This window comes from Rhododendron vialii, chromosome 8a, assembly GCF_030253575.1.
Source record: "Rhododendron vialii isolate Sample 1 chromosome 8a, ASM3025357v1".
NCBI classification, from domain to species: domain Eukaryota; kingdom Viridiplantae; phylum Streptophyta; class Magnoliopsida; order Ericales; family Ericaceae; genus Rhododendron; species Rhododendron vialii.
Genome location: NC_080564.1, coordinates 2,152,501 through 2,179,463, shown reverse-complemented (window position 1 = coordinate 2,179,463; position 26,963 = coordinate 2,152,501). Strand labels below are relative to the sequence as shown.

General features: G+C 40.4%; 4 protein-coding genes across 7 annotated transcripts in view; all 4 read left to right on the top strand.

Moving 5' to 3' along the window:
* On the top strand, window positions 1-5,015 carry LOC131298321 (protein REVEILLE 1-like). Of its 2 annotated transcripts, XM_058323707.1 has the most exons (6): window positions 1-704; window positions 2,830-2,922; window positions 3,009-3,120; window positions 3,235-3,296; window positions 3,456-3,854; window positions 4,152-5,015. In XM_058323707.1, the coding sequence occupies exons 1-6, from the start codon at window positions 675-677 to the stop codon at window positions 4,851-4,853; spliced, it is 1,398 nt and encodes a 465-aa protein (XP_058179690.1). In that variant the 5' UTR covers window positions 1-674; the 3' UTR covers window positions 4,854-5,015. The 2 variants fall into 2 exon arrangements, with proteins under 2 accessions (XP_058179690.1, XP_058179691.1); XM_058323708.1 differs by lacking the exon at window positions 1-704 and having other exon boundaries at window positions 2,892-2,922; window positions 3,235-3,357.
* A 2,249-nt stretch (window positions 5,016-7,264) lies between these two features.
* On the top strand, window positions 7,265-14,865 carry LOC131298320 (UTP--glucose-1-phosphate uridylyltransferase-like). The gene is made up of 21 exons (XM_058323706.1): window positions 7,265-7,520; window positions 7,619-7,666; window positions 9,045-9,136; window positions 9,273-9,363; window positions 9,593-9,653; window positions 9,749-9,826; window positions 9,907-9,957; window positions 10,052-10,125; window positions 10,227-10,299; window positions 10,418-10,475; window positions 10,581-10,627; window positions 10,698-10,763; window positions 12,573-12,605; window positions 13,188-13,240; window positions 13,306-13,381; window positions 13,478-13,534; window positions 13,639-13,722; window positions 13,811-13,909; window positions 14,174-14,278; window positions 14,425-14,496; window positions 14,583-14,865. The coding sequence occupies exons 1-21, from the start codon at window positions 7,435-7,437 to the stop codon at window positions 14,607-14,609; spliced, it is 1,431 nt and encodes a 476-aa protein (XP_058179689.1). The 5' UTR covers window positions 7,265-7,434; the 3' UTR covers window positions 14,610-14,865.
* Window positions 14,866-15,577: 712 nt separating this feature from the next.
* LOC131298319 (isocitrate dehydrogenase [NADP]) lies at window positions 15,578-22,650 on the top strand. 3 transcript variants are annotated; one of them, XM_058323703.1, is made up of 16 exons: window positions 15,578-15,807; window positions 19,284-19,327; window positions 19,448-19,557; window positions 19,791-19,828; window positions 19,954-20,031; window positions 20,125-20,178; window positions 20,245-20,346; window positions 20,442-20,533; window positions 20,628-20,731; window positions 20,900-20,968; window positions 21,090-21,205; window positions 21,386-21,420; window positions 21,697-21,839; window positions 21,972-22,094; window positions 22,178-22,267; window positions 22,442-22,650. In XM_058323703.1, exons 1-16 carry the CDS (start codon window positions 15,759-15,761, stop codon window positions 22,446-22,448), a joined length of 1,254 nt encoding a protein of 417 aa, XP_058179686.1. In that variant the 5' UTR covers window positions 15,578-15,758; the 3' UTR covers window positions 22,449-22,650. The 3 variants fall into 3 exon arrangements, 2 of the variants coding, with proteins under 2 accessions (XP_058179686.1, XP_058179687.1); XM_058323704.1 differs by having other exon boundaries at window positions 22,178-22,271; XR_009190489.1 differs by lacking the exon at window positions 22,442-22,650 and having other exon boundaries at window positions 21,697-21,864; window positions 22,178-22,228.
* Window positions 22,651-24,675: 2,025 nt separating this feature from the next.
* LOC131298318 (transmembrane 9 superfamily member 3) overlaps window positions 24,676-26,963 on the top strand; it is a 6,607-nt gene continuing 4,319 nt past the window's right edge. The window contains exon 1 of the mRNA XM_058323702.1: window positions 24,676-25,144. Coding sequence (XP_058179685.1) covers window positions 24,975-25,144 — 170 coding nt within the window. The 5' untranslated portion in view covers window positions 24,676-24,974. The remainder of the gene's footprint in view (window positions 25,145-26,963) is intronic.

The following is a 26,963-nucleotide window of genomic DNA, read 5'->3' as shown; positions in this document are numbered from 1 at the left end:
CTCTCCCCTTTCTCCTTTTTCTCACCTCCTCCTCCTCCTCCTCCTCCTCCCTCAGCCCACACAAGCCAAAACCCAATTCATTACTCTCTCTCTCTCTCTCTCTCTCTCTCTCTCTCTCTCTCTCTCTCTCCTGTTCTTCCTCTGTGAGCCCAAGCTGGTTCTTCTTCCCTCCTCTTCTCACTCTCTCTACTCTCCGGATTTCCTTGGAAATTGTATTTTCTTGGATTGTCTTCCCCCCAATCTCTGAGCGTTTTTTATTTAGTAAATCTCTGGTATTCAAATTTCTGGTCAAGATTGAGCTATTGGGTCACTAAATATTCTTCCTATTGTTATGGATTTCGTGAAATTTTGTTGGGAGTGAAACTAAAGTTTGGATCTTGGACGGATAAGTTGAGGGGCCTCTGTTGCGTGTGGCTGCGATTGAAGGAGTTTTAATTGTTTTTTTTTTCGGAGTTGGATCGTGTGATTTTTAGGGTTTCTCGGATAGTGAATAGTGGGAGAAACTGATTTGTTGTTCGGATCGAGATATGGGTTTGTAGTTGTTTAGTATTTCGTGATTTGAGAAAGCGAAAATTAATTGTTTTTGGCGAGGGTATTGGTTCTGGTTGTGGTGTAGCGGTGGTGTGTTACAGTAAGCTTTATCGGTTGCTCAAGAATTGAAGCAATTTGAAGTGATGGTTTCTGCAGCAGCTATGGCTATACAGGTACCCAAAACGTTGATTTATACATCATTTGGTTTTCTTATTTTCTCGTTCCTCGTTTAGAGTTTTGATTCCCAACTGATTAGAGAGTCGCTCTGTTTGATCTTTTCGATGGGTTATGATAAAAGATGTATGCTCGTTTTAAAAATGGGCTCCTGCTACTAGGTGACGGAAGGATTGGTCTCCTATGTGCGCGTAACTTGACCCGTGATTCCTTTCTTTTTTTAATGATTGGTCTAAGGTGATTAGAAATGTATCTGCCTCAGAACAGAACCATATTTAGGTGAGAAACTGAGAGGAGTATCTCACAATAGGATATGACCTTGGATTGATCCGTCTTCTCCTTAAGAAATCTTTTGGCAATGGATTCTAGGAAAACGGCAAGGGAGCTTTCACCCCATGTGGTTTACGAAATTTCTCGGTATAATATTTTCCTGAATTGGAGTAGGCAGCATACAAATTATCTTTGGCTTGAAATTAGAATATTGAAGATTCTAATCACATGTAAATGGGCAAAAGTGTATTGATATAGGTGTATCCATGTATAGATATTTGTGAACAGTGTATTGAAAGTCTAACCTTTTTTATTGTCTGCCATTTTGTGTGTGTGGGGGTCCGGTTCCCTTCTTCGTTGCTCCGCGCGCCTGCCACCAGACCTGCAACAAGTCACTAGGGCTATAGAAGCCAGTGATCCTCCGACGATCAAGTTAGATGTAGGGAGAAGTGTATAGGTCCAGGGTTAGGGTAGGATGACATACTTCTCTAAGTTGGAGTCCCTTTGTATTTATAGACCTTGCTTTGCTTGGCCTCCAAGCTAGCATGTAGAGGATGCGCTCGGGTAACCGCCCCGGGTGGTTTCATATATGATGAATGGGATAAGATGGTTACAGAGCACATGGCCAGATCAGCTCCAATGATGATCCTCATGTTGTAACCATCTCGGCCTACGTCATGGTGACGTGTTTGCCCAAGGGACCTGGATTGCTGGGACAGGGGATTGTTCACGATGCACTGTGCGTGGTCGCTTCGTGATGTACCGAGCGACAACCCGAAGGCTGCCCGGGCCATTAATGACATTGCCTTGAACCTATGCTCTGTTGGGCACCAGGATTCGAACCGGGATGCGCAATTGGAAGTGCCTTGGGGTCGGCCCGAGTCTGCTTACTCCGGGCCACTACAGTGTGCGTTAACCACTACCTCGTGGGCAGCTGTTAGCAGAACTTTAGAGTATTGTAGGGTTAAAAGATGTCTGCACCTATGTTATTATTATATTGACTCGGGTGCGAGTATCGGGTGCGGGTGCAAGTCTAAGCGTCAGACCTTCATAAACTTAATCTTAGGATACGTGGATATGTGTCCCCAACTTGGGTACGGGTACGGGGACACGTCGTGAACTTTTTTTTGTATTATATATTGCATAATTTTCTAAGATTATGTACTGTAAACTATGTTTACAAATGTAGTTAAACAAGAAAGAGTAAAGAAAATTATGTTTTTGCTATTTCCCTCTTTACTGGCTATGTGAAATACTCGAAATATCGCTTTTCTAGCTAATTTGATAGTCCTTTTCTATAAGTATCTTAACAATTAGAGGATCCGAGTGTCCAAAAGGATACGGGTGTCAGACACATAGACACGGATACTTGAGCCAAAATGAAGGATCCATGTAACATAGGTCTGCACCATTGTTATGCTTTTTCAGAGTCTCATTTTGTTTAAAAATCTGGATATTGGATGTCATCTGTTTATTCATAATGTATTTCTGTTGAAACAAAAGGGATTGTCCTTGGTGGTTCTCAATATCTGGATTAAAAAAAGAAACTACTCCAATCGCGAAATTTAACTTGCTGATAGATCTAAACGGGCAGAAATGGTCTCGAGGCAGTTATATAGTCATGATTCGTGATAGGTACTGAGTCGAATAGTTAGGCGAGTTTGCATTTGGAAGAGCATGCACTGAAAATAGATCCATTAGTTGCACAATAAGCACCCAATGGAAATTTGGTCTTGTTTTCGAGGAACTACTTTTGAAATATGTTTCCTCTGTGATGGGCTCTCAGTAAAACTAAATGCCGATATTAAGGAAGTCTTCTCATATCATTTGCTTTACTGTATCGTTTGAACACAGGATCAAAGTGTAGGCACTCTGTCTAATGCAGTTGTTCTGAAGAGCAGTCAGCTGAAGGAGCAGTTTTCTTCCGGGAATGACTATGCTCTAAAGGTATGCCCTCCAATCTGCTTCTTTTTGAGAGAGATCATGTGTTCGTTGACTTTTACACTCATACATGCTCTTTTGTACTTCAATAGGTGAGAAAACCATACACAATCACGAAACAGAGAGAAAGGTGGACAGAAGAAGAGCATAAGAAGTTCATTGAGGCTTTGAAGCTTTATGGTCGTGCTTGGCGGAAAATAGAAGGTAATGGCAAATGTGTAATACAGAATCATACTGAATAGTGAATACTCATGCTTTGGTGTCACTGTCATACATTGTTTCTTTTAAGTGTACTGAAAGGATTTCAATTTTCCGCAGAGCATGTGGGCACCAAAACTGCTGTTCAGATTAGGAGCCACGCTCAAAAATTCTTTTCCAAGGTTTACTGTTCTTTCAGATCCCATTTCTGCCATTACGTATAAGTATATCATGTCTTTCGAAGTAAGTTTATTATACTCCATTTCAAAAGGAGTGCAAATGTTCCTACGGGGTTGTGAGTTATTAATTCGACTTCTAACTCCTCTTTCTCCTTTGATTAGGTCGTTCGCGAGTCAAGTGCCAGCGATGCAGCCTTACTAAACCCTGTTGAGATTCCTCCTCCTCGTCCAAAGAGAAAACCGACACACCCTTATCCTCGCAAACCGGTAGCTGCTCTTAAAATTGGAACCTCAACTGCAGAACAATTAAGGAGGTCCACATCTCCGACCTTGTCAATATGTGTGAGAGAAAATCAGTCTCCAACTTCGGTACTGTCTTCAACTGGTTCAGAAATTCTGGGTACTTCAGATTCAAATACACCAAATGGTAGCCTATCGCCAGTTTCGTCAGCTGCTGGTAGTGGCTTATCACATTCTGATTCACCCAATTCGTACCCAGAAGAAATTGGTTCTCCATTCCAATTAACTGCCAGTTTATCCCCTGATGAGCAATTTCATGTGGTACGTGTCCCTCCATCCCTCAGCTATTTGTTATGTTTGTCAAAAGACTCAAAACTGCATGTGTTTTTAAAGTGGATTCTGAAAATCAAAACTTGAAAGAATGAAAAAATGACAGCTTCCCAGATTAAGCTTTTAAACAGATTTAAAGGGCAGAAGCAAAAGTTGTGGCCAACTCTGCCACAACCTCTGAGGTGAACTGTAAATCACCCCCCAAAAGCTATCGCAAGACCCCCTTTCTATCTTACTGCATCTTGCCATTGCTTTTCTTAAGTTTATTCCTTTGGCCTGAATTTCCAGAAGTTGGAATTGTTTCCTCAAGACATTGCTTTGGATAAACAAGAGCCAGTTGAGGCGGCTTCTACTCAGAGTCTGAAGCTATTTGGGAAGACGGTTTTAGTGATGGATTCTCTCAGATCATCTTCACCTGCCATGGGAACTTCCAAACCATTGCCTTCTGACACAAACCATAATTTAGTGCCCGGAGAATTGTCATTGCCCACTAAGGAGGGTGAATGGTTGAGTAGAGAATCTGCAGCACCCCACTACATGCAAGTGCCAGATGGAAATTCGTTTGCAGCCCATGTTGGTTCTGGCCCTTCTCTCCCATGGTTTGATTTCTATGGAGGAATTCAATGTCCTTTCTTCCCACTGCAGAACCCGGTTAGTGGGCTAACCCAGGACAGTGAAGTTAAAATGGAAAAGGAAGGATCATGGACTGGATCAAACACTGAATCAGTAAGTGCTAGGGGAGACAGTGATACGAATTGGGAAGCTGAGACCCAAAGTCACCAACTTTCTTTTGATGAAGAAAACGAGAGGCAACCAAAGCTCGTGCGTAAACCTAATGCATCTTTCTCTGAGCGAAGAGCTAGCCTTGACAAATCTCCGAAGAAGGGGTTTGTACCGTACAAGAGATGTTTGGCGGAGAGAGACATCCAGTCGTCGCCAATGATTATTAGTGAGGAGAGAGAAGAGCAAAGAGTTCGCCTTTGCTTGTAGTTGCCATCTCCGGAGCTCTGTTAGCATAAAGCTTATTTTGGTAGTCACAAGTTATTTTTGACAGGTTGAGTAACTGATTTAAGGTATGGAGTGTAATGACTCGGCTTTAAGCAGCCAATTGTGCAGTTTTTGCAATGTTTCGTCTGTATTTTTTCATTCTTCCTTTAAAATATAGTCTCATAATTCTCCTCCGGGCCTTCTTGGCATCAAATTTGGCCGTCCTTCTGTGATGATGTTCCCCTTTCCAAACTGGGAATCGTTGTCTCTCTTTTCATTTATCTACATGAAGATGGTCCGTTTTTGTCAGCTTGACGCATGGCTATTGTTGGGGCTAGACATGATTCCAATCGCCAGCGAATACTAAATTCTTTTCGGTCATGAATCGGGCGCGATTTGTGTACTAGCAAGTTCTTTAGCGCCTGAATGCTGGGTCCACTGTATTTGAACACTCATTTCTCTCTGCATGTGGGCAGAAGTTTGGATAAGGGGGTGAAATTTGAGCACTCGAGTCTCCATCGGTCGTGGCTAGCTATGCTGACAGATGCTTCTATGGTCCCCTTCACTTTGTCCTTGCGCTCACAATCGGGTTGTCCCTTTACGTGACATTTTTGGAAAGATCAGTGTTCTGAGATGCTTTGGATCCAACTGATTTTTGATACTTACAGTAGATTCCATTGGATTTTGTAGTTCGTGGAATAAAAGGGAATGAACGAGAAAGTGAATATAAGTTGCACAAACTTTTCCTCCTACACATGCAAATTTCAGACCATTGGTTGATGATTCATCACGGGGACGGGAATAGAACAGGTAGAATCACAAGTGGAGAGTGATAGGCATCTACTCTCGTGCATTTGGCATATGTTTAAACTTCACTAGCTACAAGCCTACAACTAATAATGATGCTAGAGGGTAGGGCTGCAAACGATCCGAGCCGCTAGCGGCTCGGAGCTCGGCTCGATAACGGCTCGGCTCGGTTCGAGACAAAAACGAACGAGTTCGAGCTCGAGTCCTGGGCTCGTTTCATAAACGAGCCGAGCTCGAGCTAGTCGAAACTCGGCTCGAATTGGCTCGCGAGCTCGATTATATAATATATATATTTATATATATATTTTTACATATTTATATTTATTTATATATATATATTTATATATATTTGTTTCATAAACGAGCCGAGCGAGCCGAGCTCGAGCTCCGTAAATACATCTCGAGCCGAGCTCGAGCTCGAGTTCTGCAGCTCGTCACGAGCTCGAGCCGAGCTCGAGCCAACTAAATTTTTGCCGAGCCGAGCTCGAACACTCAAAAACTCGGCTCGGCTCGGCTCGTTTGCAGCCCTACTAGAGGGTATTAGTGGGAAGGAGAATACATAATACTATGTTGTAGTCTTGCCAAGGAAACTAATAAACCATCTGAATTGAACTACCACAGGTCCAAAACCATTTAAGAAAAGTGATTATTCCCGACAAAAAACAAATTTTATTCTACAAGTTATGTGGTGCAATGAGTTCTTTTAATCTACATAAAAAATTTTGAAGTTTTGTCTTAACAATGGTTTACTTTAATTTTTTTTTCCTAGTGGTATTTCTTTGGAAACATGAGGAGTACCAAGAAGTCTAAAGAAATCAATGAAAATCACTTTCTACCCAATATACGAAGAAACAAATATAAGACAATTTTGAACACGTGTAATGCCGAAGACTTATAGACACACATGTATCTGTATCAAGTCGGATCTGTGCACGGACATTTTTATTCGTAGAATTTTTTCTGAACATATAAGAGTATTATAGTAAAAATAAAGGTCCAAACAGGTGGAGTACGTATATTTTTAAGAAGGATTCCGTTTGTACGTCAAAGTCAGCTGAGCTTGACACATTACCGTAGCAGCCCGAGCCAAACGAGGATTGAAGGAGCCTTTGCGTGAAATTGCCGCGCCATTCCCACGAGCTCAAACCGTATGTTCGCCTCCATACTCTCTCTCTCTCCTCTTACTGAGACGATTGGGTGCCACCTCCTCATAATTCCTCATTTTTTCAGCATCGGATGGGTATTATGTGTTGTTCACTCGGCACATATAAGCCGTCAAATTTGGAGAGAAAAAAGAAGAGAGAAAGAGGAAAGAAAAAATTTTTATATGAGCCGTTTAAAAATGCATCGGACGGCTCGGGAGTGCCGAACGGGTACCACGTGGGATATACCCGTCCGGCACTGAAAAATTTCTCCCCCAAAATATATGCTGTGTTTGGATTGTGTTTTGAAATTTTTTTTGAAAAATAATAAGAATAATAAGTGAAGAGAGATAGAGAGAAAAATAGTAGAAGTAGAAAAAATCTAGGAGGAATTTAAAGAGAATTTTTTGAAAAATTCTTGTTTTGAGAAGAGAGGAGAAGAGAACAAGGCATATACCACCCTTGACCCTCCTATCCTTCGAAACGCCAATCAATCAAAAATCTACACACACAATTACATATATAACCACCACTTCACCACCTTCGTCTCTCTGCCTTTCTAGATACCTCTCCTCTCTCTCTCTCTCTCTCTCACTCTCGCTCTCTCTCTAGATCGGAGCTCCGTGCCGTCTTCAATGGCTACTGCTGCCACTTTGAACCCCACCGATGCCGAAAAGCTCTCCAAGTTCAAATCCGCTGTCGCTAGCCTACCTCAAATCAGGCGAGGATTACGCAATTTCCTTCACGTTTGTTTATGTCTCGTTCTTAGGCTTCTACTGCTAGATAGTAGATCTGAGTCGTTTTCTCTATGATTTGCAGCGAGAACGAGAAATCTGGCTGTATAAACCTCGTCGCTCGTTATCTCAGGTCCGTACTTTTGATATCGTAATTCTGTTCTCATGATTGATCTTGTGACTTGTGATTAAACGACTGATAGTAATTACTGTAGTAACTTGTTCAAGTTCTCACTTCATTAGACTTTGGCTAGACTTTTGCTTTCCACTTCATTGATTTTGTTGATTTTTTTTTCCTTGGCGCATTCCTTTTGCGATGCTGGCATTGCCCAAGCCCATTGACTAATCAAACAGGCAAAAACAGGCAGAACGGTCATTTAATTTTGTAAATTTTAGCTAGATGTTTTTTTTTTGATCCGCAACAAATCATATCATTTCAAAGAAGCCATACGGCAGATTCGAAAACAATGACAAGGGAAACAACCAAAACCATCCAACTAAGAATGAACGAGGAAGATAAATGTTCAAGACCAGGAACGACTTCACACCAGCAACAAAGGTCGGGCACGTGGAGTATGAAATCCAGACAATCAAACCCCTAAGGATTGGCGAAAACCCAAATCATAGATAGCAATAATCTTCAATGGATATCAAACAGCCAGTGCATGATCAATTGCCTTGGATTGCTGTCCAGAAAGCACACCGGCCGTCTTCAGGCGAGGATGCGAAACGCCATCAACAGAGAGCGCATACGAATTCTCACACCGAAGTAGTGAAGGGAATCTCCGAGGCAAACCTACGCTGGCACGACAGGCTCCAAGCGTGAAAACCAAAACTAGAAATCCATGTTTGGCTAGTGGTTCGATCCCACAATCGCGGTGGCTGACGACTGACTGTGCCCAACTGCTGGAACTTGTTAACCACAGCACAAAACCCAGGCCAAAGCCCAAGTGCTTATTTCGAGTCCGAACCGCAGCAGAGACTGTGGAACCGAGCCCAAATCTTATTGGCCCACCACCACACCCTCCGGATCTGGGGAAACCCAGACTAGATAACTAACCGGACTGGGGAAACCAGCTAGTGAAAGACGACTGGAGCAAGCCGGAAAAAACAAAGCTAAAACCCCAAATCCTTAACTTAACCCCTTATTACCTCCAAATCCGGAGACCAGAGGAGTCGGCTGCCTAGGGGCTGCCACAACCAAGCTCCGAGCCAGCTGAGGAGAGAGCTGCGACGCTGGGCTGCCGAAAAACGAAACCACAGTGTCGGACTCACCAGAGCATATGTCACGGCACTGGAAAGGACGGGACAGCAAAACCAAACGAAAACCCTAAGCGCTGAAGATGTAGATTTTGGTCAACTTTTTTAGAATTCCTGTCAAACGTTTGGAAACCTTTTGTTCAGTGTAAGATTAGCAAATCTCTTGCACTTTCTTACTGGCTAGCATATGAGATTGATGCGTTAGGACTTAGGAGCGTATTTTAACAATATTTTGGTATTTTTCATTCAAGTGGCGAAGCGCAATACATCGAATGGAGCAAGATCCAGACACCAACCGATGAGGTGGTGGTCCCTTACGACAGCTTAGCACCTACGCCCGAAGGTAATTTCTCTTTTTTCGAGGTTGTTCTTATTGGTTCAATTAGGCCAAAGCAAAATTTGTCCATGGATTATGCATTACAGTTAACGGAATTATTTCTTAAGATGGTTAGAGTTTGATGACATCTGAATTGCTGCAGATCCTGTGGAAACTAAGAAACTTTTGGACAAACTTGTTGTGTTAAAGCTTAATGGAGGCTTGGGAACCACAATGGGTTGTACTGGTCCTAAGTATGCATCTACCTCCCTTCATCATTGCTTGTCATATTCTTTCATAAGAACGATATATCTCTTTTGTTCCGGTTGAAGAAGTAAGCTACTTTGAGCTCCTGTGTAACTTGTCTGAGTCCCTTCAGGTCTCTATGCTCTGTTTTGATACATTCAACTAAATGACTAATTGATTGTTTGTTATAAAGCGTGCCGCAGTTGACATCTATAGATTTTATGGTTTGTGATGCAGATCTGTCATTGAAGTTCGTAATGGATTGACATTCCTTGACCTAATTGTCATCCAAATTGAGGTCTTTTGTTTATTGTTGCTGTTACTGTTTCCGTATTATGTTACTGTTTATGCTTTCTTATTTTCCTTGCAATTGACCCTTCCCATCATGTGCAGACCCTCAACTCCAAGTATGGAAGTAATGTGCCTCTTCTACTAATGAACTCATTCAACACCCATGATGATACACAAAAGGTGAATGTCTCTCAGTTGTTACTTGTTAGAACTTCTTATTTGGTCTAGCAGAGTTCTGATCAATTGTGTTATGGGTGTAGATTGTTGAGAAATATGCCAACTCAAACATTGAGATCCATACATTTAATCAGGTTTGTAAACCCTATAAATTTGCGCTAGACCTTTTATAGCACTAATAATTGAATCTACTAGTTCGTATATTTAGTCCTCTTTCATCTATTACAGAGCCAGTATCCTCGTTTGGTTGTTGAAGATCTTATGCCACTGCCGAGCAAAGGAAATACTAGCAAGGATGGATGGTAGGGTACCATGTTACAAGTCTGTTGATTGCTTTGACTGATATACACCTAATGCTGGATTATTCTTATTTTCACTTTGCAAATACTTGTTTCTTGTGAAGGTATCCTCCTGGCCATGGTGATGTTTTCCCATCATTAAAGAATAGTGGAAAGCTTGACACCTTATTATCACAGGTCTTTGCTTTATTCTGGAATTTTCTGTATTTTTGGGCATGAACTTCTAATGTATTCAAGTTACGAGGTTTCTGTATTTTGTTGGTTGTTATCGGACTTTATTGTCATCCTTGCACAGGGAAAGGAATACGTCTTCGTTGCGAACTCAGATAACTTGGGTGCTGTTGTTGATCTGAGTATCCTTATTATGGTTCTCTTGACCCTTTGAGTCTTACCCTCTATTTTTCCTGCTTAAAATGGTTATAATGTGAGTAGTTGGATTTCTTAATTCATTATCTCAGAAATCTTAAATCATTTGGTCCGAAACAAGAACGAGTACTGTATGGAGGTACTTAAAATTGGTTTTTGTGAATTATACTTCCCTAAGGAACTCTCTATATAGCTTCCGGGCTTTGCAGGTGACACCCAAAACATTAGCTGATGTTAAAGGTGGCACGCTGATTTCATATGAAGGAAAGGCTCAGGTAAATATGCCATTGATTATGCATGTTTTCGTATTTTACCTCTATACTTTGCCCCTTGATATGTGCAGGAGGTTTCATGTATAGTTGCTTAGGAATTGTTGCCTATATGCAAATTTTGTAAAACAGACAGGTTTTTTGATAGGTGTAGAGGATTAGGTTACTGTCGGTGATTAGATGTGTTTGTGTCTGACTCTAAACTGTTTGTAGCCCTTATAGGTGGTCATCTCACATTCTTCTCCATAGGACTGTATCCCACTTCATTCTTATATGTGATGGTTGCCGAGAGTTGCTAATGATGATATGACCAAGTATGTCCATCTAGGGGTCTCTGTAGTTGTCCATCTAGAGCTAACAAAGGGCGGCGACAGAGTTAAAGGTTTCTGGATTGTTGAGCAGGAAGAAGAATTTTGACACTTTGGAGGTCCTAAAATGGCCATTAAATAACGTTAAATTCTGCCCATGCCTCTGCTCATGTGAGCTTAGTTTCTTTATAAAGCCTACTGAAGCCTGGATAAAGGAGGAGGAGGGGGTTTGAGTTTTAAAAGTTAAAACTAGTAAGTGCACGAGTAAGGAAGAGTAACAGTGCCATACTTGAGGGTTGACGAAAACAAATTGCCACGGTTCAACTCTTTATAGTGAAGGCTGGCAGTGCAGCAGTTAGAAAGAGCACATTGCCATATCTGAGGGTAATATGAGGAGCGAGGGAAAATGAAATTAACATAAGATGGGAAAGTAAAATACGGTTAGGATGTAGTTTTACAGAAATCATGTCCCTCCATCAAGTGAAATGGCGAGGCACTATTCATATGGCCTAGTTGAGACTATTCTTCCCCTTAAAGAAAAGTTACTTTACAGGCATGTTACAAGGTTAATATGATTTGTTAGGATGTTGCAACAATGTTGAAAACATGGTTAATAATTAAAAACTAATGAAGAATTTTATGTGATGATTCTGGTGGTCGTCCCATGCATTTGCTACACTCCTTTGTAGGAGCTATGTCAACCAAGATGAAACTTTCCGCTGCTTGTATTAGAAGTAGGAGTAGCAGGGCTCATACAAATTGCCTCATCTCAAACAGGCACTTTACATCTTTATTCGTATTCTTTCCAAGTGGCAAATAAAGCATGAGACCCAACTATCCGTGGCCAAGGTCCTCTTTAGTTTGAGAAGTGTCCCTCAATTGTCAAAGGCCTCTCCGTTAATGGCCCACTCCAGGTATTGCTTGGGGGGAGGAATAGAATACCTGTCTGGTTGTAGTAGTGCCTGGGAAGCCCTGCTTGCTGACTCCATTGCTATGTATTATGGTGTGCGCTTTGCGGTGCATGGAGATATTCATTCTTTTGGCTGTTCCAAGGGCCATGACACCTCCTTCCGTGGGCCTAGCAACAGGTTGTTCATTTGTGATTATCTGCTGGAGCCTGCAGTTGTATAGACTGACTTGTGTGGGCAGTACCCTAGTGGGCAACCACCCTTGGAGAACAAAGGCAAGATTTAATGGGCTGGTTTTCACTAATTTTTAGAGCACTTTCGGCAAGAATTGCTGCCCCACATGCCCTGCTTTCATTACGCCCAACGTCTCTGTCAATTGCCATGGTGCCGCTACATGCATCACCTCCTAGATCACAGAAAAACTACTATCAACAAAATTCTTTTCTGCTCACTGTTTCGTTTCTTAAACTTTGAGTTTGAATGTGGATTGAGGATTTCTCGGGATGTGCAACTTTTGGCATTCACAAGCTGCAAAAGTACATGCATTTGACTTCAAATAGTAACTTTTTTACTAATATTTCCTTGCCTCTCTGGTGCAGCTGCTGGAGATTGCACAAGTTCCTGATGAACATGTGAGCTCAGTTCCTTCTTTCCCCCTTTACCTTTTTGCTTTTATTTTTGGACCTTGCTTAGTTCCTTTATGCTTGCATAGTGAAGTGGTTTGTCCTTGAATTGGTTTTGAAGTCTATATTTCTCCCTTTTCTGAAAATGTTTCTTACTGTATGAATCTAGAGCTGGAAAACTAAGATATTAGGTAAATCATGTATTGAAATCGTGGAGAACTGCTCAACTTGGAGGTGGGTCAAAGTGCAGTGTGAATTAGGAGGTCAGGTGGCGGCGTAGTATATGAGGAACCATAGTTTTGCATCGGGAGACTTTTCTGGCTATCCTTGCACACAACAATAAAATTTTGAACCAGATGAGAAATTTGGCGTCTGTTTCCGCTATTATGAAATTGGATTATAATGAAGTGGTAAGCATTAGAAAAAACGATTTCGGGTGGGGTACCTTTGTAATCACGACAGTCATAGTATGGCATAGTTTGATATCTGTGAACACCACCAATCGTGCCTACTGTTTTTGAAATGTATGGCACCCTTATTTTAAATTACTCTCCAAGTTTGTTTCTGATACTTAGTAATTCATTTGTCCAGGTCAATGAATTCAAGTCAATTGAGAAGTTCAAAATTTTCAATACCAACAACTTGTAAGTTATCACTTCTTTTACATGCAAACATGTGGTGGTTAAATACTTACATAATATAGCGCCAGGTGGGTGAACTTGAGCGCAATAAAAAGACTTGTTGAAGCAGATGCACTGAAAATGGAGATCATTCCTAACCCTAAGGTATCTATTTGCTCTGTAATGATGGTATGCATCTAACAATGAAATTTTAACGGGGTTTTTTAGTTAATGGATAATGAATTTACTCTTTTTTCTCAGGAAGTGGATGGGATCAAAGTTCTTCAGCTGGAAACAGCAGCTGGTGCTGCAATTAAGGTACGCACTACGGCAAAAGAAGAATCTTTTTTTTTTTTTTTTTCTTTTTTTGGCGTGCGCGTTTGATGGTTTTAATATATTCTCCATGCTGTCTTCTGAACCAGTTCTTTGATAATGCTATTGGTATTAATGTTCCTCGATCTCGATTCCTTCCGGTGAAAGCAACTTCAGATTTGCTTCTTGTCCAGGTTTACCTTCTCTCTGACCTTGAATTATTGATTTTTTTATTGACCAGCCCAGGTGTTGTTCTAAGACTTCCCGTTTGTTCTTTTACAGTCTGATCTTTACACCTTGAACGATGGCTTTGTGGTTCGAAACCCTGCTAGGGCCAATCCCGCTAATCCCTCTATCGAACTGGGACCTGAATTTAAAAAGGTTAGTAGTAGTCTATATTTTTATACTGCAGAGGTGTAGTCCATGTGCCAAGCTCTCCTTTTTTTTGAAAAAAATTCATTGAAACAAGAAATTTGGCCCCTCATTGATTGGTAGTGCTTCACATTTATATTCCTTCTCTTCCCTTCCCCATGCATCGTGCAGGGTGAGTCGTGACGCTTGTTTATTTCACTAAGCATGTGTTGCATTTGCCTGAAGTTATGCTGTTATTCTATACCACTGAGAATAATTTAATCTCATGGCCAGGTTGCCAACTTCTTAAGCCGTTTCAAGTCCATTCCAAGTATCCTCGAGCTTGATAGCTTGAAGGTGACTGGTGATGTCTGGTTTGGAGCTGGCATTGTTCTCAAGGTACTTATCATTTGCAACTTCTCTCTCTCTCTCTCTCTGAAAAAGAGAAAAAAGCGATAGTATACCATTTATTGGGTTTCTTGCTATCTATTTTCGTTAAAGCCTCACTCTCTCTGGGTATTGGTGGCTTGGTGCTATTTATTCAGGGGAAGGTGGTCATTGCTGCAAAACCTGGAGCGAAGTTGGAGATCCCGGATGGAGTTGTGATTGAAAACAAGGTGTGATTTTACTTTCATCTCGCCGCATTTTATTTTTTTGTTGAAATATGAAATTATTGAGTTTATTATCTTGCTTATTTATGCAGGGAATCAATGGCCCGGAGGATCTTTAAAGCTGTTGCTCGTCTTAAACTTGTAATACCCGGCCTTGTTCGTTTTGACCGGTGTAAAATTTCATAGTAGTACAAATAAATGGTTAATTTTGTTTTCTGATTAGAATGCTTGTGGAGCCCTTGCTGTTATGATGCCAAGCCCTATTTTGTGACTTCATTTTCAACCATGTCTGTATTTTAAGCCCTCATTGAGCTATTATGTTAAATTGTCACCTTGAGCCTCCAAGTTGAAAATAACTCATTTGTTTCGGCTTCAGTTAGAATCAGTATTATTCTCAGCCTTCATGTTTCCCACCTACTTTTCTTAACAATTGACAATTACTCCCTCTCCTCTTAAAATGCCATGCTACTTTATGCCGGGCCCTCATTTTTTGCATGTTCCGGGAACATGTCTATTAATATCCGATGAGTATAGTTGTGATGTAATTGATGTTCATGCGGAGTTTTAAAAAGCGAACAATTCCAATTCTGATTATTGAAGTGGATTCTTTAATTGGGAGGTCTTCGGGGAATTGGTCTCCGATCTCTTTGGAGAACCAGAGAGATGACAAAAGTGGGTATCAGAGCATCTCTAATCCACCTTTATTATATCTCTATTTGAGAGTGTGAATGCAACATATTGAAGAAAAATTTTGTAATTTATCTTCTTTTTTTTTGAACTTTTTTGTATTGTATGAAAGAATCCTAAAGGAATCCATCGTCTTTTTTAGAAATTTGAAATCCCAAAAAGATGCGGGTATTTTTACAAGATCTAATAATTGAATTGGTCCATTTTAGAGGTTTCCCACCAATCGGTTTATGCAAAAATAAGCATGGGAAAGCAATTAAATGGCTTGCTCTTTAAGAGATCGCAAATTTCAAGTCCATGAAAGTCGAACATTTTAAACTTTGAAACCACTAGAGATTTGTCCGGTCGTTAATTTCAAAATCTTGAAATTCGTTGAGGTGCGTAGATCCTCACCCGGACATTCGGTTATTAAATAGACTGTTCACGCAATTGAGCCCCCCCTCCCTTTTTAAGGTGCATTTTCTCTCTCCAAATCACTCTCTCTCTCTCTCTCTCTCTCTCTCTCTCTCTCCAATTCTGTATATACGTACATTCAACAGTGGTGCATACAAGCAGAGAGAGGGAGGTAGAGAGACAGAGAGATGGCGTTCGAGAAGATCAAGGTCGCTAACCCAATCGTCGAGATGGATGGTGAGATATCATCAAATCCCTCTACTTATTACTAGTTTTTCAGTTCCGAGATTGTTCGATATGTGTAATTGCGGTTGTCAGATATACATATATATCATACATACTATATGTATCTGCCTACACTGTAATCCTGTGAATTTATAGATAAACACTGTTTTATGTATATACGTTTTGAGTGAACTTCAGAATTGATTAATTCTTAAAAATATAGTTTATTTTTTGTTGCTTTGTATACTCGAATTGACTTGCTTGGACTGGATCAGCGGTCACGGATTACCTATGTTTGTATGCATGCCTTGTTCTGATCTCCTTGTGCTACGCTCTGCCATATGCTACAGTTGAATTCCTATTACACTCTATTCAGAGTGAAGCATGAATTTATTTTGCTAATTTAGTTTCTTTAGATCGTTGCAAATGTAATTGCCTTGAGCTTAGTGAGTGAAGTAGATGGTAAGTATGTTAGACTACCCCACAACCCACATCATTGTTGTCGGTATGAGTTATGACAGAATGTGGTAATGTACATGTTGGATACTTGAATCTCTACCTAATAGCTGAAGGTTTTAGGTGGGATACAAAAATTTCTTTCCATATTGACGGGTGAAAGGTAAGCAAATCATTCAAATAGGGAATGATTCTACCAGATGCCCCATTTGATATTTAATGGAACTAGGAGAGCTTATTTATTTTACCAGATGTGGTGAATGTTTCAAATTGACGCCGGTCATAATACAATTTAAATTATTTCCTAGACAATTCGGAAAGATTTTGAAATTCATCACTTTCTGTTATCATCAGGCATTCAGTATCATTCAACATGTTAATGTTTAGCTATTGAAAGAGTCCGACTTTCATATTTTCAGTGGCTATCCTTGTTTTTTAAGAAAGCCGTTAGCAAAGCTAAGTTGAAAGCCAATGAGAATTTCTACGCTAGACTTGATAGTAAAGATGAAGAAAAGATTATTTATAAACTTGTCAAGTTGCGAGAAAGGAAAGCTAGAGATGTTTCTCAAGTTAAGTGTATAAAATGTATTGATTCGGTGGTGTTGGTGAAAGACGAGGCGATCAGGGATAGATGAAAGTCATATTTCGAGAAGTTGTTAAACGAGAAACATGCAGGAGGCTTTGGTGGGGAGAAAGTGTATGTACCTGGCGAGAACATAGAATATGAGTTTTATTGGAAAATACCAAAGTTCGAAGTGGTTAAAGCTTTGAAAATGATGAAACCAGGTAAGGTCTTAGGACCAGATGGTATCCCTATTGAAGTGTGGAAAAGTCTAGGTGACCTGGGGGTGACTTGGTTAACGAAGTTCAACAAGATTATTATGACTAGGAAGATGCCCAACGAAGTTATCAAATTGATGAGTCATACGATGAAGTTGTGGGAAAGAATTATTGAGGATGGTGACTATGGTGTTAGAGAAACAATTTGGGTTCATGCTTGGAAGATCAACCATGGAAGTTATCTACTTATTAAGGAGATTGGTAGAAAAACACAGAGCAAAGAAGAAGGATCTCCATATGATTTTCATAGACTTAGAAAAGGCTTATGATAGGGTGCCTAGAGACATCATATTGTGGGTTCTGGAGAGAAAGGGAGTGACCAAAGGTTATACCGAGGTGATTAGAGACATGTATGAAGATGCCGTCACTATCATTAGATCACCAATAGGGGAAACGAGCGAATTTCCAATCTGTAGGATTGCATCAAGAGTCAGCCTTGAACCTGTAACTCTTTGCCTTAATTATGGATAAATTGACTAGACAATTTCAGGAGGATATCCCATGGTGTATGATGTTTGTAGATGACATTATCCTCGTAGATGAAATCGCTAGAAGTGTTAATACGAAATTAAAAATTTGGAGGGAAGCATTAGAGTCAAAGAGTTTTCGGATAAGTAAGAGTAAAACTGAGTATAAGGTGTGCAAGTTTAGTGGTACCAGTAGTGCGCATGAAGAAATAGTGATGATCCAAGACCAGAAGATACCAAAGAGTGATTATTTTAGGTACTTAGGCTCAATTATTAGTAGAGATGGAAAGATTGCTGATGATGTGACCCATAGGATTCAAGTGGGATGGCTCAAGTGGAGGAGCGTTACTGGTGTACTATGTGACAAGAGAGTACCTACAAAATTGAAAGGAAAATTCTATGGAACTGCTATAAAACCAGCGATACTTTACGGGACAGAATGTTAGCCTATTAAGAAATAACAAGTGAGCAAGATGAGTGTAGCGGAAATGAGAATGTTGAGGTAGAGGTGTGGTAAGACTTGACGAGACAGGATTAGAAATGAAACGGTTTGTGAAATGGTAGGTGTAGCACTTATATAGGAGAAGTTGGGGGAAAATAGGCTAAGGTGATTTGAGCCTGTCTATCATAGACCAGGAGATACAGTAGTTAAGAGAGCGGATATGATAGCTTTGGGTAACAATGCTACGGGGAGAGGTATACCTAAATTGACATTAGATACGAGTATAATGGGTTTGTGTGAATTAGTGGCCCTTGACAGAGCTTAATGAAGGAAAATGATCCATGTAGCCGACTCCAAGTGATTGGGACATAAGGCTCAGTTTGGTTTGGTTATTCGTGTTTCTTGAGACTTTAAGTCAATCATTTAGTTGAACTACCATGCCCTATACATAATTGGAGTGGGTAATCATTTCATGGTTTCTCACTTATTAAGAAGATGATCAGCATTTTTTTTCATAATTTCGATCACAGAGACATGGGTTTTATCTATTTTGGACGCAAATGTGCATACATAACATTGTATTTTTGTGAGGGGCTTGACTTTTATGGGAGCTCAATAGTTCACCAAACAGAAGGAAACGCGTATTTTTTTTCCCATTATGCACAGTTCTGCGCAGAGCAAAAACTCATTAGAATCATCTACCTCCTTAGGTGTAGGGCTGTAAATGAACCGAGCAGTTCGCGAGCTTGGCTCGTTAAGGCTTGGTTTGGCTCGGCTCATTTAGTAAACGAGCCGAGCTTGAGTTTTCGGTTCGGCTTGTTTGACAAAATCTCAGTTCGTTAAGGGTGGCTCAGCTCGATTAAAGAGGCTCGTTTAGTAAATGACTCAGCTCAGCTCAATAAGGGCTCGGCTCGTTAAGGTTCGAGCCGAGCTCAAGCTCAAATTTTGGGCTTGTTTAGTAAACGAGCCGAGCTCGAGCTCAACAAAGCTCGGCTTGTTTACAGCCCTACTTAGGTGTGGTCCCTTACCAACTGATCTGCCCCTTGGGGCCGTGTAGTATGTCTCTTTGTTGAGGCTGAGTGGAAATTCTTGTTCTTTTATGGAGACTGGTGATGCCAATATTTCTTTTTTTGAAGAACTTTCTTTGTAGAATTTTAAAAATTTATCTCTGAAATGCTTACAACTAAGAGAACCAAGAGAATTGTGAAGGCTAGAAATTCCTTGGATTTATAGAAATCTGCTTTCTTTCTCCAACTTATTTTATTCTGTATTCCACGATGCAGGAGATGAGATGACCCGAGTCTTCTGGAAATCAATAAAGGATAAGGTAGCAGAGTTCTTCGTTTGTTCATGTATCCTAATATCCTATCTAGCTCTCCCCTTTTGTTTATTTCTTTTGAACCCCTCTTAGTTTCTGAGCATTTATACTTGTGGTGTTGTATCACAGCTTATTCTCCCTTTCTTGGAGTTGGATATTAAGTACTTTGACCTTGGCCTTCCTCATCGTGATGCAACTGATGATAAAGTTACTATTGAAAGTGCGGAAGCAACTCTTAAGTAAGAATGATTATGGATTGAGAACCCACTACTCTCTCTCTCTCTCTCTCTCTCTCTCTCTCTCTCTCTCTCTTTCTCTGCTTTAACCCCCAAGTGGATAGGGGCATAGTTGGTCATCAGTGATCGGCTCGAGCTGCTCCTTTGCCCCCTCATGTTCTGCTACTATTACATCTTTATATAGATGTATATATATATTTCTTGTCCTGGTGTATGACGAGTATGGTGAATTTTAGGTACAATGTAGCAATCAAGTGTGCAACCATTACTCCAGGTAGATGAGTTTAGTGGCAAATCAATTGGCGGCTTGAGGCCTCTTAGTTTCCGTTGAACTAGTTGTGATTTATCGTTAACAAGCACGGACAAGATGTTAATAGCAAATGGTATGGCAATTTGCAGATGAAGGTCGTGTGAAGGAGTTTAATTTGAAGCAGATGTGGAAGAGTCCTAATGGTACCATTAGGAATATTCTGAATGGTTGGTGAACTTGGTACCTGTTCATAAGTTGGAACTGTGAATTGCTTGACATATCTATTAGTGATGGGCCATTATTGTTGGCACTTTCCGCAGGCACGGTCTTCAGAGAACCAATTATTTGCAAAAACGTTCCCCGGCTCATCCCAGGTACTTTATATTGCTGCATTCTTCTGAATGATGTAATAGTGCTATAATAGTTGCTATCCTTCTTAGGGTGGACAAAGCCTATATGCATTGGAAGGCATGCGTTTGGAGATCAATACAAAGCAACTGATACAGTCATCAAAGGACCTGGAAAGCTCAAATTGGTGTTTGGTAGAGTTTTATATTTTTTGTCTCCCTCACCGTAAGACCCCACATAACTTGTTAAGAATTGTGTTTTCTAGAAAAATGTGCTCAATAATATGCAGTACCAGAAGGAAAAGACGAGAAGACAGAGTTGGAGGTTTACAACTTCAGTGGTGCTGGAGGAGTGGCTTTGTCCATGTACAACACTGATGAGGTTTTGAGTTTGCAAATTCTTTTGTGGTATGGTGAAGTTGCTTTCTATATTCCAGTAGGCAACTCAATTCGCCTTCTGTTTTCTTGGCACACAGTCCATTTATGCTTTTGCTGAAGCTTCAATGAACACTGCTTACCAGAAAAAATGGCCTCTTTATCTTAGCACAAAGAATACTATTCTTAAGAAATATGATGGGAGGTACACAGATTTCTTCCTTAGCTTGTTATATGGACTTACGATCTCACTTTTCTTTTTAATTGCCTTGTGCAATTGTATTCTTGTTGATATTCATCTGCATGTCAGAGAGTGTTTCTGCATCCAGTACCTTCTTTTCAGTCTAACCTCACTTTCTCTATATTTCTGCAGATTCAAGGACATATTTCAGGAAGTGTACGAGACCAAGTGGAAACCAAAGTATGAGGCTGCAGGGCTATGGTGAGTGGCTGAATATCTAGGCCTGTTTGGGATAAGTTTTTAAGTCATAATAAATCCAAGTATATGTTCCCAGTTTGCGGTAGATTGTATGTTTCAGGGATCTAAAGGATTAAATTGGTAGGTATGAACACCGACTCATTGATGATATGGTTGCTTATGCTCTTAAGAGTGAAGGATGTTATGTATGGGCTTGCAAAAACTATGATGGGGACGTGCAGAGTGATTTCTTAGCACAAGGTTTGTACAAAGAACTCTAGGACCTCAAAGTAACAGACAATATAGAGATTCTTGTATCCTGTGCCTTGGTTTTTAGACATTAATAGAATGGTTACTCGATGAATTGTCACTGTATTCACTTTTCCTTTATGAGCTTTGTGTGATCTAAAGTCTTAACTTCTCTGGCTGCAATTCTGACAGGGTTTGGATCTCTTGGTTTGATGACGTCTGTTCTGGTATGTTTGTTTTTCAAACGATTGCAGATTCTGTTGCTTATATATTTTTGTGTACTTAGCCCTTTCGGTGTCTCAATATCTTTGTGTGATTGGTGTCTCCATTTTTTTCCTAGTTTTCTCTTCCACTGTCTTTCTCTGAAACATTGCTCTTCATTTCATTTTTGCTTCTGTGACTTTACCCATTCATACCAAAAAAACTCTTACGTGTTCTTTCACATTTGGATCCCTCACGTGAATCTGCATTTTGGATTTTAATGGGCTATGAACTGGATTCAGGTATGCCCTGATGGAAAGACCATAGAAGCTGAAGCAGCCCATGGCACTGTTACACGCCATTACAGGGTTCACCAGAATGGTGGTGAAACCAGCACAAATAGCATAGCATCAATCTTTGCATGGTCCAGAGGGCTTGCACACAGGTGTCGAATGATGACTAGTTTACATGTTAAGCTGGCTTCCTCAAATTTCGTTTGTGGTTGATATTTTGCTATCACACTTCCTTTTTCCTGTCTGATAACGAAACTGAACAAGTTAATTTTTTATGGCAACAGAGCAAAGTTGGATGATAATGCAAGACTCTTAGACTTCACTGAGAAGCTGGAAGCAGCTTGCATTGGCGTTGTGGAGTCTGGGAAGATGACCAAAGATCTTGCACTTATAATACATGGATCTAAGTAACTGAGTCATTTATGGGCCTTGTTTGTACTCATCCTCCTTGACGTGCTTTCAGGTGATAACTTTTTCCTTCATGGTGCAGGCTTATCAGACAACACTATCTTAATACCGAGGAGTTCATCAATGCCGTGGCGGATGATTTGAAGGCAAGGCTTTCTTGCAGAGCCAAACTGTAGGTGCATACTTCGCCTCCGTGGCTCAATGGTTGCTGAAGTGATTGTGTTTTGATTTTTCGTGATTGATCAAGTTCTGGAGCAAATTGTTCTCTTGTTGTAGGATAGTATTTTGTTGTTTCTATTTTCTAATCTTTTTTAGATAGGTGGTTTCTTATTCCACTTCCGTGTAGTTCCTGATAGGTGATTTGAAGACCCCAACAGCGTTTCCCATTTGTATGGGTTTCGGAAAGAAGAATAAAGGGGATATCGCTAGGAGGAATAAAGGGGTGAACGAGAAGATTTGGGTAGTTGTCTTTTCTAACACCTGCGATTTCTAATTGCCATCAACGTGTTGTATGAATCACATAATCTTAAATGGATGCACCACTTTGTTTCGTCATTGTGCCCTTGAAATGGCGTTTGTTACTATGGTTTTGAGTGCAATTTACTGTAAATGCGGAATTCCCCATAGAAACTTAGATATTTCAGGTTATGTGTGGCACGATATGCTGGATGACTCGAGGCCTTGAAAGTATGACATTGGCAGCTTTGTTTACGCTATGTTTAATTGATAAATTGTTTATTTGCGTATTAACCTTCATACTATGATTAGAATAAAGCTTTTATTTATTTATTTAAATCAATCCATTTGGAGTGTGAGATGTTACACGCCGCTTTTAGGTCGTTGGCAAGTTCTGCTAATTATCAAAAAACTGCTTCGGAATCTGAGTGAAGTCTTGGCAGGATTGTTCATTTGGAAACTCCATTTTGCACCTCTGCTGTTTATAATGTTAAAATCTTCTCGCATCGCCCTACCAGTTAATAGCTGCTATAGGTTGCTGGCAAGTTTGGGTTCTTGTGTGTAAGATTTTGCAATACACAAAACCACTTACTGGTAAAATGTGTTTACGGCACTGCCTGTTACGGATATTGGAAAATTATATCGATAAATCTACTCAATGCTCGCAACGGGATGAGTCTTTCACGTTCACACTCGCGAGCCCAATAGCTTTCTAGTATTGAGTCTATTCTCTTTCTCTTTCAAATGTTGCAGGTGGCGACTAGTTCAACGTTCTATGATCTGCTTGTTCTTGTCGATATGGTTAGAAGCTCACAAGTCTCTTGCAAACCCTTTTGTAGTTTTGGCACTCATTGTGAGTGTAGAGTCGATTTTTCGATATCTTTTCCCATTATTCCGCTTTTGAAAAAATGAAAACCAATCAATGGCACCTAATATAAACCCAACCAAAATTAATCATATCCCTTAGGTTGGTGATTATAAGTTGTTTGATTTTTCTCTTATACCTAGTGACAGCCACTCCTCAACATGCAAAGCAATATCCCGATCCGTTGGTTGGTGGCCTCATTCATGGGGACATCTTAACAGTATGAAAACAAGGGTGCTATTTACGCATGCATTAATTTAATTGTAGCCATGTGGAAACAACGCTTAAGCATTGACTTTGTGCTCGTTTCGTAGATTTGTGGTGAATTATCAGTAGGGTCGCAAGCAAAACAAATCAAAGGTTCTTATATTCCAATAGGGTAACTTTGTTCATACTCGTTTTGTTCACTCTCAATAAAGGTGTGCATATTTCAGATCTCACTTCCCTTAATTTGGCATGGTTGATCTTCCTGGAATGGTAGGGGCTGTAGTGCACCAGCTGCACTACATAGTGTTGTGCGGTCGATCCGACTGTCCATCTCGATGCAGATGATTTGGATTTAATCCAAGCTTCTACAAATCTTAGCCGTCCATTGTTCGGATGAAAATCCGAGCCGTTCATTACCAAGATGGACAGCCGAATTGGTGTGGGGAGTGCACTACAACACCCTCGGGTCCGATTTTCCTAATGGGCTCCCCATCATATAAAATGCAAAGATGAAAAACTTATGTGCGCGGCCAATTAGGGATGACAATTTTACCCGAACCGATAGATACATGAATCGACCCGCTCAATTAGGATGATTTTTACAACCAGTGTTCGGATCTGATTTTTAAATTAAAGAAATGAACGGGTTTCGATTCGGGTTCGGTTCCACACGTTATCCACACTAGAACCTGAACTCAAACCGAGCTTGAAATGCCCTTATAAAATACTGTACTAAAAATATTCTGCATAAATACCCTCCTATGATACGACATAAAAATCGAGTTCTAAAATCGAACTGAATCGATCCACGTCGGATACACTTACAATCTAGATGAGAGAAAACCCGACGGGTATCAATTCGGGTTCGATTTTTGATTGCAAATTTCGGACTCGATCCAAATTTTGCAAAACTTAGAGCCAAACCGATCTGCTGCAATCCCGACAGCCAAACACCCCCTAACTCTATGGGGGATCGGAGGCCAGCATCAAAGGATGTAGTGACTACTCGTAGCCGTCTAAAAATATTTTTAATGATATGAATTGAGATTTCTTTTACTCACTGCATTCTGTGCGAGCTCACCATAGGGCCCCCATTCCACTCTTATGGTAATTTTCCTGCTATTTTTGTCGGTTCGCCGGTCGCGTCGATTTTCTGTCACTGCCCTCACAAAAGCGCGCGTTGAAAAAGCTTTACTATTAATTGCGTAATTAACGAACCCCCCCATCACAATAAAAGTGCTCCCCTTCACCCGTTTCGAGCGCCTGCACTCTTCCTCCCTCTTATTACTAGACAATTACACCCCCAATCCAGATCTGCTCTCTCTCTCTCTCTCTCTCTCTCTCTGGGCGAATGAGAGAAATGAAGAAACCGACGGGGTGGATCGTCGTCGTCGTTGCCGCGGTGCTCCTATCCTCCACCGCAGTCACAAAGGTGAGATCGGACGGGTCCGACCACAGGTACAAATCCGGAGATCCGGTCCCTCTCTACGCCAACAAAGTCGGCCCCTTTCACAACCCTAGGTATTTCTATTACTGTTACAGATCTTGTGTGCGATTCTTCTCAGTTGCTCGAAAATAGCTGTTGAAATTCTAGGTTTTTCGAATGCTCAACGTTGCATTTAAGAATGCCGATGGGCGTGTACGTGTATATGTCTGTTTGTACGGTCCATTTCTGCAATGTAGATGTGCGCCGATTTGAATGGATCGATGTTAATTCGTGAAAGATCTAGCCTTTGTGGATGAAACGAGCTAGTGTTGTATTCGTATGAGAAGTACTTTCGTATTCTACGGTTCTTCTCAGTTACTAGAAATAGCTGTTGAAATTCTTGGTTTTCGATGCGTAACATGGTATTTGGCAATGCCGATGGTATATAGGTATACATATCTGTGTGTACGAAAGGACTTGCGTTTATTTCTATTTCTGCAATATGTGCACTGATTTAAATAGATCGAAGTTAATTTTGGAAAGATCCAGCCTTTGTGGATAAAATGAGCAAGTAACTATTGTATTCATACGATACTTACTTTTGTCTTCTATTGTTCTTCTCATTTACTAGAAATAGCTTTTAAAATTCTAGATTTTTATTGCTTAACATTGCATTTGGGAATGCTGACGGGTATACCTGTGTACATGTCTGTGTGTACGTAAGGACTTGCGTTTATTTCGATGTCTGCGAGGTATTGTGCACTGATTTGAATAGATAAAAGTTAATTTGTGAAAGATCCAGCCTTTGTGGATATACATGATGATATACTTGTCTTCCCGTGTACATGTCTGTGTGTACGTAAGGACTTGTGATTATTTCGATGTCTGCGAGGTATATGTGCACGGATTTGAATAGATCGAAGTTAATTTGTGAAAGATCCAGCCTTTGTGGATATACATGATGATTTACTTGTCTACTATGGATTTTGATCGTTTTAAAGAATAGAAATCTCTTGAGAAATAATTGGAACTAAATTGAGCTGGTTTTGTGCATTTTTGGATCCATAACATGCAAAACCTTTGTGACCTGTCCATATGGGGCTTTGCTCTGGCTTTAATCCCCCGCCCCCCTGGGATTGGTCCCCCGGATTAGTCGAGTTGCGTATAAGCTAGCCGGGACACTTGAGTTATCAAAAATAGAAACATGCAACTCCTAGAGATCTGACTAGCGGCTTGGAATTAAATTGATCAGCGATGGTTGAGCTGAATGTTGAATTCAAAACTTGGACGGGCTTGACATAGTGTACTAAGAAGAAGTTTTGGTGCTTTGTGCAAATGTGTTGGACAGTGATTTTAAAATTTATACTCAACGAACGATAATGTTGCACCCTGAAAATTCATTCAAATCATTGTAAGCATATGCACTATATGACCATATACACATTTCCTTGGTAGGATGAAAATTAGTTACTTAAATTCGGTATTCCTGATTGCAATAGAGTTCAACCCACACCTGAAGGCCCTGTTTGGATGAGCTTTTTGTGAGATTTTTTAGAATGAGGATTTGTTTTGTTCACATTTTGAAGAATCAAAGGAGTACGTAGTGTAGGACAAATCTTTTAGGGCCAAATCATGTGCATAATGTGTTTGGAAATGAAAAGCAACCAAATGTGGCCAACTGAATTAGTGAGTTCATTTCAAAGGGTATATGCAGCCAATGCTTTTATGCTCCAGTATTTGATGTTGGAATTACAATGGAACATGCTTCAATAATTGTGGTAGTTGCAATTTTTAATTAACATCAAGCCTGTTGTTTTGTCCAATGTTAGAGTTAGTGGAAGTGCAATAACAGAGTTTTCACTGGTGTTATATGCTACTTTCTCTTGATGATTAGCTAACAACACTCTTTTTTGT

What these genes read in the sequence shown, in the direction of transcription:
- LOC131298321 (XM_058323707.1), top strand. Translation starts at nt 675, where the DNA reads ATGGTTTCTGCAGCAGCTATGGCTATACAG. An exon ending in CAGCAGCTATGGCTATACAG is followed by an intron (nt 705 to 2,829) that starts GTACCCAAAACG and finishes GTTTGAACACAG; the next exon opens with GATCAAAGTGTAGGCACTCT. An exon ending in TGCTTGGCGGAAAATAGAAG is followed by an intron (nt 3,121 to 3,234) that starts GTAATGGCAAAT and finishes AATTTTCCGCAG; the next exon opens with AGCATGTGGGCACCAAAACT.
- LOC131298320 (XM_058323706.1), top strand. Translation starts at nt 7,435, where the DNA reads ATGGCTACTGCTGCCACTTTGAACCCCACCGATGCCGAAAAGCTCTCC. An exon ending in GCTAGCCTACCTCAAATCAG is followed by an intron (nt 7,521 to 7,618) that starts GCGAGGATTACG and finishes TATGATTTGCAG; the next exon opens with CGAGAACGAGAAATCTGGCT. An exon ending in CTTAGCACCTACGCCCGAAG is followed by an intron (nt 9,137 to 9,272) that starts GTAATTTCTCTT and finishes GAATTGCTGCAG; the next exon opens with ATCCTGTGGAAACTAAGAAA.
- LOC131298319 (XM_058323703.1), top strand. Translation starts at nt 15,759, where the DNA reads ATGGCGTTCGAGAAGATCAAGGTCGCTAACCCAATCGTCGAGATGGAT. An exon ending in CCCAATCGTCGAGATGGATG is followed by an intron (nt 15,808 to 19,283) that starts GTGAGATATCAT and finishes TCCACGATGCAG; the next exon opens with GAGATGAGATGACCCGAGTC. An exon ending in CGTTCCCCGGCTCATCCCAG is followed by an intron (nt 20,179 to 20,244) that starts GTACTTTATATT and finishes TATCCTTCTTAG; the next exon opens with GGTGGACAAAGCCTATATGC.